We start from the raw sequence: 13,032 nt of genomic DNA on the forward strand, positions 1-13,032 counted from the left end.
GACCGCAGCTTAAGCCAAAAAGAAAATGAATGAATAATATTGGCTGCCTACAGAACAAACCACTGTTGTCCAATAACTTGCCTAATTAGCCTAGTTGCACATTTGGCTGCACATTTACTCTATAGACACTTTCTTAATCACTCCATGTCTCTTGGAAACATTGCGCATTTCATTCAGGTGAGTGGGTTTGACAAACCACCTGTAGAAACACTCTTCTCTCTTATCTAAACTCCATCTAACAAGGACTCAGTAATGAAAATGATGTTTACTATAAATGTTCCAGAATCATGTTGCATTGCTTGCTTCAATCTTAAATACCTCTCCTGCACAATATCCTGCACAGTATTGTTCATGTAAAAGTACTTGTATAGCTGTCTTATGTGTATACTTAAGTATCTTATAGTATATGTCAGTTTTGCATAGGTTTTTAAAATAGCTCTAATTGTATGTCCAGTGTTGTGTTTGTAATTAAGATTAAGTTATGTAGCACCATTGTCCTGTGAGACATGAAATTTTGTTCTTCTGTATGTCCACACATGTAGTAGAATGACAATAAAGCTCGACTTGACTTAGTTAGCCTAATTAACCTAGTCAAGTCTTTAAATTGCACTTTAAGTAAAATACTAGCATCTTGTTAAATTAAAAATGAAATAATATGTACTTTCATCATGGCAAAGACAAAAGAAATTAGTTATTAGAAGTCAGTCATTAAAACTAATACATTCAAATATGTGTTACAAACTTATCTGCAATACATAAATAATAATAAAATACTTGCAGTTTACTGTCTATAAAACTGTCTTCTGAAACTGAGGTTTGTTGTAATCAGGAAAAAATGCACAAAAGCATGTACAACAGTCTTAAATGGGTGCTCAGCCAAACAGCACGAAGTACAAAAATATACAAAATGGTGGCAAAACACACCAAAGCTCCAAAAAATTTGTTTAGTAACTTATCACAAAGCATGTGACGTTACATTTAAAATATCACACACGCTTCTGTGATAGTCTTCTTAAGGTAATAAATTCATATTTTTGGTGTTGCTGCCTTTTTGTTGTAATCAAGAAATGAGAATCAGGTTTGCTGAGTCCGCATGTTACGTGTCGTAATCATTTCCTTGTTGTTACCAGCGTAAAGTGAGCCTCATATTTCTGAGAGATGGCCTCTTCAATGACTACTGAAGCGAATGGAGTGAGGGGTGGTCACTCACATTATCCCAATCCAGGAGAAAATATTGTCTCCAGAGCTTAAGGAGACCTCCGTCAAACCCAACAAGGTCAAACTGCCACCAAAAGTTAGGATGTTCCTGAAGGGGATCCCATGCCACTGGGGTGAGAGCTGGACACATTTATCACTTTTACACAATATATGTACAAATCAGTGCTTTGTTGACACAGAAAATTGATGACGCTGTTTAGATGACAGGAATTTGGGAAATAATAAAACTCTTATACATGTATACAGTGGTGTGAAAAAGTATTTGCCCCCTTACTGATTTCTTATCTCTTTTTTTTTTGGCATGTTTGTCACACTTTATTGTTTCAGATCATCAAACTAATTTAAACATTAGTCAAAGATAACACAAGCCATGCAGTTTTGAAATGAGGTTTTTATTAATAAGGGAAAACAAAATTCAAAACTACACAGCCCTTTATAAAAAAAGGGTGTAAAATGCAGTTAAAATAAAAATGTAAATTGTAAAATACAAATAAAATGCAGGAAAATATGAAATCATTAAGGGGGCAACGGTTGTTCACACCACTGTAGGCTCATTATGACGATATAAAATGTTCTTGAGATTAATTGCTGAAGCTTTTATCAGGATATACAGTATTATCACAATAATGACTGATTGCAGTAAAGGTGGTTACATTTTATTTTGATGGTGTTTTTGTTGAATTTAAGTTACATTGCATCTACATGCCAACTAATTCTCGTTAGATTATAAGTAGACTGTTAGGTTAGGGTTAGTGTAAGTTGACATGTACTTGCAAAGTTTCTTATAGTCAGTAAATGTCTGTTTATCAGCAGTATCAACAGATATTAAGCAGACCGTGTACTAATACTCAAATAGACCATCAAAATAAAGTGTTACCGAAAAGGTTCATTTAAGTGGTGTAATAACAAAAAAGCTTAATGTATTTCTTTTGTGTATACAGTATAGAAGTCCAGAGTAAAAATTTCAAGCAAGTTAAATTGTGAAATAATGAAAAAGTACAATAGGTTACACTATGCAAAAAAAAGAAGTAAATCTTAGATAATGAATAGAAATAATCAGTGAGAAAAAAACTGATTGCAGTTGCTATTTTAGTTAAAGGGCATCTATGATGAAAATCATATTGTGTAAGCTGTTTGGACAGAACCGTGTGTAAGTACAGTGTGTCCACAGTCATATTGGAGAGATACAATCACAACAAGTCTCTTTTTTTTTTTTTAATTTTCTGATGTTAAAATGGAACCCAAATCCCAGTGATTCTGAGGCCCACCGCCCACTGAATTGATTGACAGGCGCCATTTTTCTATAATAACATGTATACACATGTCCACAGAACATTTTCTTTGCAAATATATTGGGATTAAAATGTTTGTTACAACTCTCTGTGATTTTTATATAAGTTTTAAATGATTTTAAAACAGAATGTTTTTAATAAACAGGCCACATAATCACCACAGCCACGTGTCAGTAAACGCTAATATGTGTGTGTGTGTACTGCAAACGGCATTTGTGTGAGACTCAATCATTTCAGAAAGGCTTGATTAAACTCCACCACAAATACATGAAACAAACTACTTGGTATTTTTGACTGAGCTGTATTTCAGCTTCATCCATGTCTGTCTCTATCACTGATGGCTGTTTATATGGCATAATGCATGACGAGAAAGCAGACACGCCTGTGGGAACGATGTGCAGGGAGTAGCAGCTCATTTGCATTTAAAGCCACAGGCCTACAAAAACAGCTTACACTGTATTCAGACACCAAACTGCGCAGATTCTGGAGGCTTTAAAATGATCAGATGGGTATTTTGAAACTGAAACTTTACAGACACATTCTGCAGACACCAAAGGCTTCTCTTACATCTTGTAAATGATGTACACTTTTATAAAATTTTATAACTAATTATTTAAAATTAGTTAATAAAAGCTATAAAAACTAATAAAATTCAGTTTTATTTTTATTAACTATAATTCATTAAACAATTCTAATTGCATTGTCTATGAGTTTAGTGCATTCTTAGGCATTAACTTAGAAATTAACATCACCTAAGATTAGTAAAAGCTTTTTTTTAGTTTTCATTGTGAATTTAGGTAAATTAACTGATGTTAGCAAATGGAGCCTTATTGCAATAAGTAAGATTTGAGACTCGACACAGATAATCTGTTGCGGGGTGGTTAAAGTACCTGGGGTCTGGCTGAAATTAATACCTTTTATTCTGTTTGACTTAGCTAAAGCGATCTACTCCTGGTAGGGGGTAGAAATCCGGGGCCGTGCGATTTACTTCTAGAAGGAAGTTGAAATTGGGGGGCACGTAATTAGAGCTGTAAAGCTTAACTTTTCGATTTTAGGTGAAAAATCAAATCTGTTGGAGACCTAAGTCCCCGAGTAAAATGAGAAAATATGATACACCGGTGTTTTGGAATATAAAAAAACTGTCTTTATGCTGTTTTCATCTTTTTTTTATATTATTTGTTTCTATTTTTTTTTATTTTATACTTGTCTCATTTATTCCTGTTTATGTAAAGCACTTTGAATTGCCACTGTGTATGAAATGTGCTATATAAATAAACTTGCCTTGCACAGTTTTAATGTACAAAAACCCATATAAACAGTGACGGAATTTTTAGTCAATGTTTAAGCCAGATTAAAATGTTAATGTTTTGGATTTTAAGCTTATCAATTAAGTGAATTTGGCACTGTTATGAACATCACTCAAAACACAGTGTGAATATTCATAAAAAGCAGTCTAAATGTTTAAATAATAATAAATAATTATTTGTGGTATTTTAAAGTGTGCACGATATCAATATTGTGCACATATTAAATTATTGAACATTGGCATATGTCTGCTTGTATATGTATTTATATACTTGAGTTTATATATGAATATTATTGTGTTTGTGCAGTTGGTGCAGGTGTTTACTGGTTTGGTTTTGATGAGTCTGTGCACCATCGCAATACTGGTCAACATACTGAGGGTTAATTATGTAGTCTGTCTCGGACTTCCAGTAAGTGAATATTTCTGTCTTAATAATACTCCAGCATATTATTTATATACAGTTTATAGTCTATAATACACATAATATACACAGTAAACCTTACTGCCATTTGATATCTCTGATATTGATTTATTTATATTGTCATATATCTGTATCACAGTACTTGTGTTTTATGTCCTGCATTTTTAATAATTTATATACAGCCACCACAGGTAAAAGTAAATATGGACAAATGAAATAAACATTCTGATTCTTTTTTTTTCAGTTTGTCATTTCTGGGTCTGTGGCAATTGCTGCATACAGAAGACCCAGTTCTTCTCTGGTGAGCAACTTTTCATATTTATCAGGAGATCCGCTGAAGATCAATTGTAACTACTCATATTTTTTTTTTATCTAAGCAAATAAATAAAACTTGCATTTTAACACAATAGAAATACAAATTAGCGCTTTGTTGACTGTGTTTAGACTGTTAAAATATATTAAGTCACTTATATATTTTTGCACATTTGTCACACTTTAACATTTCAGATCATCAAATTAATTTTAAATATTAGTTAATATTAGTTAGTAAGGTTAATATAACAGGTATAATAGCAAAAAAAATGTGTATTGCTTTTATTGTATGTACAAGTTCGGAGTAATCAATTTTTTATTACTATATATATATATATATATATATATATATATATATATATATATATATATATATATATATATATATATATATATATAATATATATATATATCTATATATAGATATATATAATATATATATATATATATATAATACATACACACATACACACACACACACACATATATACATACATACATGTGTGTATATATATACATACATACATACATACACACACACACACACACACTTTTGGCCACCCTAAAGTTCCAAGCTGGAGCAGAGCCTGTGTAAAACCCCTCACTACACACTTTATACTCTTTTCTCAGAGAGGCATTAACATATTTCCTGCAATCACTGATCCACTTATCTAAAGCAGACTCCATCCTTATGATGGTCTTGTTGCAGAGAGTTACACCCCTTTTTGCATCTTTGTCAAAACTTATTTCTGCTGTGCTTGTCGTCCTCATGTTATTTCCCTTCTTCTTAATGTAATGAACCAAAGTTTTATTTATTCCGTAATGACGGCCTACAAATGCATAACTTCTAGCGTTAGCATGTCCAGAACTTTTTGTGCGGTGGTTTGCATCTTCCTCTGCCTTTTGGGCGCTACCACAGGTGCCTTTGACGGTGCAGTTTCATCGACATTGTCGGGCAGAAAACTTGCAATCATACAGTACAGCACTTTAGAGTCACACTGCTAGCGATCGAAGATTTAGGTAAATTTGGCAAGCTGAACGCATTCTGTACTATAAGGGAGATGCGTCATGGAGGAGATTGATTGAAAATGGTCTACAGCCAATAAGGACGCAGAATGCTGTTTAAAAAAAATAGCATGTCAATTTGCACTAAAAATATCAGCGAAACTGAGGACGCGAAAGGTAAACCGCGTTATAGCAAGGGACCACTGTAAAACATTATTTGTGGGGTATTTTGAGCTGAAACTTCACATACACACTCTAGGGACATCAGAGACTTATTTTACATCTCGTAAAAAGGGGAATAATTGGCCCCCTTTAAATGAAATTAATGTAACGCCTATAGTTTGAAACTTACTGTATGTCTTTAAAAAGAATATATCTACAGCACTCTCCCTGAAGACTGAGAAAATCGTCTAGGATTTCAAATGTTTGTTAAAAACCTAAAGACTTGCTTTTTCTTGTCTGTGCAGATTAAAGGCACACTGGCCATGAGTGTGATCTGTACTCTGCTGGCAGCTGCAGGAACTGGTTATTTCATCTGGGAGATCAGCACACAACAAAGACAAGAACATTGTAATGAAAGGGGTGGCTGGAACTGTTCCGACATGGTTTGGAAATTTTATGTACGTCTGCAGCTAATGCTGGTCTCAAGCTCAACTTTAAATTGAACTAATGCTAATGCATATTCATATAACACAGTTTGACAGTCTGCATCATTGTGTATTGCTTTAATGAAGGATTTGAGAGGAGGAGTGTTGGGTTTATTGCTGGCGCTGTCTATTCTAGAACTGTTTGTGTGCATCATTCTGTCCATCTTCAGCGGCCGGGCCATTCAGCAGGTGAGATTAAACCCAGAATGATCTCAAATCCAAACTCAGTAGAGCTTTATGTTTAAATTTACTTGATGACAACTTGGTAGTGTGCAATATTTTCATTTATTATATCAGAACGGTGTCTGAGCTGATGTTATAAAGTATGTCTCTCAGGTGCCAGTTACACTAGTGCTTTTTTGATCTAAAACAGCATTTTAGAATTGACAATACTCATCGACTGGCATTTTTATTACATTTTAGAAAATCAATCTTCTTCTACACATACACTTATGCAAAAGTTTGGCCACCCCTGATAATTTTCATCATTGCAAGTCATAGCCTGTTGGCCTTTCAAATCAGCAATTTCATTTCCATATATTGTTTATCCTAGGGGAAAAGCAACATTTCAATTCTGACATAACATTTATTTAATCACCATATGCAATTCAATTTAAAGGGGTGGTCCACTACTATATCTTATTTTAAACTTTAGTTGGTGTGTAATGTATCTGTGTGAACATAATCAACATCTCTGAATCTAAGATGCTCAAAGTTCAATGCAAAGGGAGACATTGGCTTTTGCAGAGTTAGCTTAGCAAAGCCTACAGCGAACGAAGTTTGGGGACTACAAAAAAATACATCCGGGTTAATGATGTCATAAATCCTTTAGGTTACACACATACACCCCGCGCAGCGAAGGGGCATAGTCAGAGGCACTCTAATGTTATAACATAGACCATTTCTGGTGATGTGAAGCTGATCTGCGAATCACTGCACATTATGTTAGCTGACCAATCAGAGCCTCTTGAGGGCGGGGTCTTCAGAGAAACTAGGAAACATTTTCATGTTAGCGGAGTAGTTGTGTATAATCAAAGTAGGATGTATGAAAAAATAACGTGATTTTCTACAAACGAAGCATGAGCACACATTGCTTTGCAATCCATAAACACAACCAAGCCTTAAAAATATACTGTGGACCACCCCTTCAAGTCCTAATAAAAACAGACTGATGCAAAAAATTGGGCACCCCAACAGAATAATGACATCAAGCTGTTGTAGAGCCACCTTTTGCTGAAAAAACAACCTGTAGACACTTATAGTCAAGAATAAGTCTGAATTCTTTCTTGCTAAATTTCTCCAGTTTAGTCAGGTTTGATGAGTGCCAAGCATGAATGGCCCTTTTCAAATCAATGCATAGATTTTCGATCATGTAAGTCTGGGGACTGGGATGTGCCATTCTAGAGCATTGTATCGTGTCTGAGCATGAATTGCTTGGTAGATCTGGAACTGTGCTTTGGATAATTGTCCTGCTGAAACATCCAACCCTGTCGTAACTTCAGCCTTTGACTGATTCCTGAACATTGTTCTTCAGAATCTGCTGATACTGGGTGGAATCTATGCCACCTCTAACTCTGACAAGGTTTCAAGTACCTTTGCTTGCCACACATCAGCACAGCATGATGGACTCTCCACAATATTTTACAGGGAGCATGTTCTTCTCCTGGAATGTTGTGTTCTTTTTCTGTCCAAACTGATTTCACCAAGTGGGACATGTTTCTGGATTAACATCTGTGTTGATCCTGGGACAACCTTCCAATCAGGCAATCAGAATTAAGGGATACTTTAACCGTGTATGTTTATGCACTTCTGCATGATTGTTGTCCAACTTTATTCCTCTCTGATTTTGGGAATAATTTACAGTTATGGCTGGCTTAGGGGTGGCGAATAGGTGTGGATTACATTTTCAAACAAAAACGATGTTCCAGGATTAACATAGATGTTAATTCAAGATCGCATCGTACTTGGAAAAATCATGACGTGCATCTGTCCACAGTATATTTTTCCAGAATGATTTAAGCTTGTCCAGATGAGCCGTTGCATACCTCAGACGACTCTTCTCATTGTCAGAATGCAGAAAAGTCTTTTACCTTCCATTGAGCTGTTCTATGTGAAGAATGTGCTGAGATGTGGAACGATGTACAATAGCATTATCAGCAGCAAGACGTTCCTGGAGCTCCTTGGAGGTGGTCTGTGACCATTCTAACCATTTTTCGCCTTTGCTTTCAGATATTTTTCTTGGTCTAGCTTGGTCTTTTGTCCTTCACAAGAACTGTTCCTGTGGCCTTCCATTTTCTTACTATATTTCTGACTGTGGAGACTTTAAACCTTCGTGATAGCTTTTTGCATCCTTCTCCTAATTCAAGTTAATGAATTATCCAAGTTTTTAGGTCATTAGGAAGTTCTTTTGAGGTCCCCATGTTGCTACTTTCAGGTTCACAATAAGGAGAAGCAATCAGCAATCTTAAATATCCTTTTTCATGATTGGTTTCACCTGTGTTAGGATTGTTTAGCTTCACTGAGTCACTCAAATCAATTTTGTGTTGTAATCAATCAGCATTAAGTGACTACCGCTTTTAAAATGCACACACAAGAGAGGGCGCCCAAACTTTTGCATAGCCTATTTTCAGTTTCAATTTAATTTCACACATCTGCTACACTAATTTCTGTCTGAAAAAGATGACATTATCTAGCTTTCTCTAGAAACCGAATGCCATTTCACTGTGATCTTCTCTTGTAAAGAAAGAGCACCTAATTAATCAGCCACAAGAGGGGTGCCCACATTTTTGCATAAAACTGTACAACCTAAGACCTTGTCCTAACTGAATGCTACACATGATAAAAGGTATCTTTTCCATGTTAAAAGAAATTTTTGTTTTAACCATCTGCGACGGCGATGCTCAAAATGTCTATGTACTGATTATGTGCTTTATTCAGTGTTAAATGATACCAATGTGAGTTTATATACCATTTTACTTCCATACATCATTTATTGCCATACTACTGAAAGCAGCGTCAGTTCATCTCCGATCTTAAAAGTAAAATACGCAGATGTCAAGGGATGCCCAATCACTTAATGCAGAAAAATAAATCAGGCCTTAGCACACTCAACTGCCTTGCACGTCTTAGGGATTAATAATTTAGTGAATACATGAGCAGACACAGCTAATCTCTAGCTTTGTTTCTAAATGAATCAGTTGTTTTGAACAAATCAATTGAATGGATCAGTCAGTAGCTCATTCAGAGAAAGGCACTTCTTACCACTTACTGCCGATGTTTAATTATCCATGATAGGCCTACACTTGCCCAGATACCAGCACAAGTACACACACACACACACACACACCACATATTATTGTTGAATTATGTTAGAAAATACTTTTTTTTTACTTTATTTAACGGTGTAGCAACTTACTCTTACTTAGCCCTAAATCTGTTTTTCGCTCTTTTTATTTTAGGACGAAAGTGATGTTGACTCCTACAGCAGCAAATCCTGTCTCCTGAAGCCCGGCCTGGATTCCACCTCCAACTCTTAAAAAGCCACAAGCTTATGGCCAAGGTTTATCTATACAAATGTTTAAGCATCATATATAGGCCAAACATTATCACACCATTATAGAGGTCATTTTCATTTGCTGTGATTACAGTATTGCACATTTCCATTTATTCCTGTCATGTTTAGTATCCACACTTCTTTATGGGAATGTTTTGTGAGATCTTTTGCACTCTTTTTGATAAATTTATAAATAAATAGCCATGTGTTTCATTATTATGCTTGTTTTGTATTGAGGGTGGTGACCACATTAGTGTTAGAACAGCAATGGTTTATTATCATTATAATCATGCACTGCAGGTTATTATGTCAGGTGAACCCTTACAAAGACTATAGAACGTGCATTAAAGGAACTTAGACTGCTATTAACTGTTTATGTTTTTCAGTTGAAAAAAGTTGTAGTGTAGACGTCACTGCTCATAAAATCTGAACACTTATTAAAACTTTAAAACCATCGTCTTTGGTGTAAAGGGTCTTTAGTCATTAATTGTTTACCCTTTTTTCATAATGCTTGCATAAAGTCACATAAACAATATATTTTGGGAACGTTTAGTTCAATAAGACATTCAATAAATGTTCAGGATGAAATTAAAATTTATGCTTGATCTATTTTCAGTGCACTATTTGCAGCTTCTCTAAAGTGTTGTTAATTTTGATTGTCATGCTGACTTATAGAGAATTTAATCAATTAATACAAATGAATATAGCTTTGCGTTGGCTGTGAATATCTAAAGTATTATTCACTGGAGGCAGCACGGTGGCGCAGTAGATAGCGATCTTGCCTCACAGCAAGAAGGTCGCTGGTTTGAGCTTCGGCTGTGTCAGTTGGCGTTTCTGTTTGGAGTTTGCATGTTCTCCCTGTATTTGTGTGAGTTAACTCCGGGAGCTCCGCTTTCCCCCACAAGTCCAAAGACATGCAATATAGATGAAATGGGTAAGCTAAATTGTCAGTAGTATATGTGTGAATGGTAGTATATTGGTATTTCCAAGTGATGGGTTGCAGCCGGAAGGGCATCTGCTGCGTAAAACATGCTGGATAAGTTGGCAGTTCATTCCGCTGTAGCGACCCCAGATTAATAATGGGACTAAGCCGACAAGAAAATAAATGAATTATCCATTGGCTATCTACTGTATTTGAAAATGATGAGATATTGCTCGATGTTTTTGTTTAAACACTGATTTATGGAAGTCCATTTGTCACATTTTTGTAAAGCATTTGATTGTGATAAATTAAAATGAGATACGAATTGGATTAAAGATACAAGTTTTAATTATTCATTAAAAACAATAATTATGAGATACAAAATGAGATAATTATGCAATAAAAACATTTTACTGGAATTGTTGAAATTGCAACCAAAATCCTAAAAAGTTGTTATACTTGTCAAAAAAAACTCGAAACTTGTAGAATATTAAGTTATAATTATTATTTATCAGTAGAAACTGTAATTGAAAAAGTAATTTTAAAAGTAATTGAAATTTTGATGTTTTATCATGATTTATGTCAGAAATCTGAACGGCCAATTTGAACAGCCTATGTTTTTCAATTATGAAATTCTCTTTCAGCTTTATTCTTGAGACAGTTTGGCAGTCATTTCTATGCATAATCACAACATCACAAATATAAATATAAAAACTCATGTCATTTTTTGCATAATCATAACCTCCTAATTTTGACTTGTAACAATTTATTATTCATTTTTCTTATGTGGTGCAAAGGGTCTAATATGCCTAATAATGACTGGCCTGTGGTCAACCAATAAAACTCTTACGTTGGGTCTATCATATATTTACTTCAGTGGTTTCCCACCGTTTTGACTCAAGTCATACAGTATATACAGCATCACTATAGTGTTTACTATAAAATACTGTAGTGCTACAGTATAAACACTATATATAGTTAAATATATATATATATATATATATATTATATATATATATAATATATATATATATATATATATATATATATATATATATATATATATATATATATTATTATTATTATTATTATTATTATTATTATTATTTATTTTTTTTTTTTTTTTTTTTTTTTTTTTTTCTGCTAGAAAAAAAGTTGTTTAATTTTTTTTAAACACAATTTTATGGTGAAAATTATTAGCATCTTTAAGCTAGATTTATTTTCGATAGTCTGCAGAACTAACTATCATTATACAATAACTTGCCTAATTACCCTAACCTGCCTAGTTAACCTATTTAACCTAGTTAAGCCTTTAAATGTCACTTTAAGCTGTATAGAAGTGTCTTGAAAAATATCTAGTCAAATATTATTTACTGTCATCATGGCAAAGATCAAATAAATCAGAGATTAGAAATGAGTTATTAAAACTATTATGTTTAGAAATGTGTTGAAAAGAAATCGTCTCCTCGTTAAACAGAAATTAGGGGAAAAAATAAACGGGGACTAATAATTCAGCTAGGAGGGCTGACAATTCTGACTTCAACTGTATATATATTTATTTATAGGGCTTGCCTAGTAATAACTGGCCTGAATCACTATATTTGGCTCTGTCATTTGTTTACTTCAGTGGTTTTCCACCTTTTTTACTCCTTTTTTTACACCTTTTTTTAAGTCATATATACAGTAAACATAATACAATACTATATGGTTCAAAAACATTATAGTATTTACTATAAAATAGTGCTACTTTATGAACATTTTTTATATAGTTTACATTGACTTGTAACAATTACAACTAATTACTAGTATTTACTGAAATACTATAGTGCTATAAACAGTTTATAGTATAGCTTATACACTACACAGCTGACTGTCTTTTTCTTTTTTTTTCTTTTTTTTGCATAATCATAACCAATTTTTTTTGACTTGTAACATTTAGGACTTGTGATTGATTTTTTAATGTGGTGCAGTAGGGTTTGCCTACTGGCTTGTGGTCAGCAAATAATCTCTTTATTTGGGTCTGTCATTTAATCTCTCCTGTGGTTTTCCACCTTTTTGACTCCAAAGTTATATACACAGTATAATACACTCTACTATATCATGGTTCAAAAATACTATAGTATTTACTATAAATTACTGTAGTTTTTTTCATGTGGGCGGTATTAGCACATTTGAATGCCAATTTACTTTCCACTCCCTATTCATATCTAAACTTGGCCCTTTGGAAAATCCACCACCCAAATATATTCGCAAGACACATTTGGGCTGAACAATACAAACAGATGTTTTCCCGAATGTACCAGTCTGCAGTTTTCCGAGCGCGCGCGCTTGACTCAGCTCTCTTTCCCTCTTCATA

General features: G+C 34.0%; 1 protein-coding gene across 1 annotated transcript; it reads left to right on the top strand.

Moving 5' to 3' along the window:
- Nucleotides 1-1,138: 1,138 nt before the first annotated feature.
- si:dkey-7j14.6 (uncharacterized protein LOC556585 homolog) lies at nt 1,139-10,210 on the top strand. The gene is made up of 6 exons (XM_056476030.1): nt 1,139-1,331; nt 4,123-4,225; nt 4,482-4,538; nt 6,022-6,174; nt 6,289-6,390; nt 9,660-10,210. The coding sequence occupies exons 1-6, from the start codon at nt 1,321-1,323 to the stop codon at nt 9,735-9,737; spliced, it is 504 nt and encodes a 167-aa protein (XP_056332005.1). The 5' UTR covers nt 1,139-1,320; the 3' UTR covers nt 9,738-10,210.
- The last annotated feature ends 2,822 nt before the right edge of the window (nt 10,211-13,032 follow it).

Source organism: Danio aesculapii, chromosome 16 (genome assembly GCF_903798145.1).
Source record: "Danio aesculapii chromosome 16, fDanAes4.1, whole genome shotgun sequence".
NCBI lineage: Eukaryota > Metazoa > Chordata > Actinopteri > Cypriniformes > Danionidae > Danio > Danio aesculapii.

Excerpts from the sequence above, each read along its gene's own strand:
- si:dkey-7j14.6 (XM_056476030.1), top strand. Across the intron at positions 4,226-4,481 it reads TAGTCTGTCTCGGACTTCCA|TTTGTCATTTCTGGGTCTGT; the intron begins GTAAGTGAATAT and ends TTTTTTTTTCAG. Across the intron at positions 6,175-6,288 it reads ACATGGTTTGGAAATTTTAT|GATTTGAGAGGAGGAGTGTT; the intron begins GTACGTCTGCAG and ends GCTTTAATGAAG.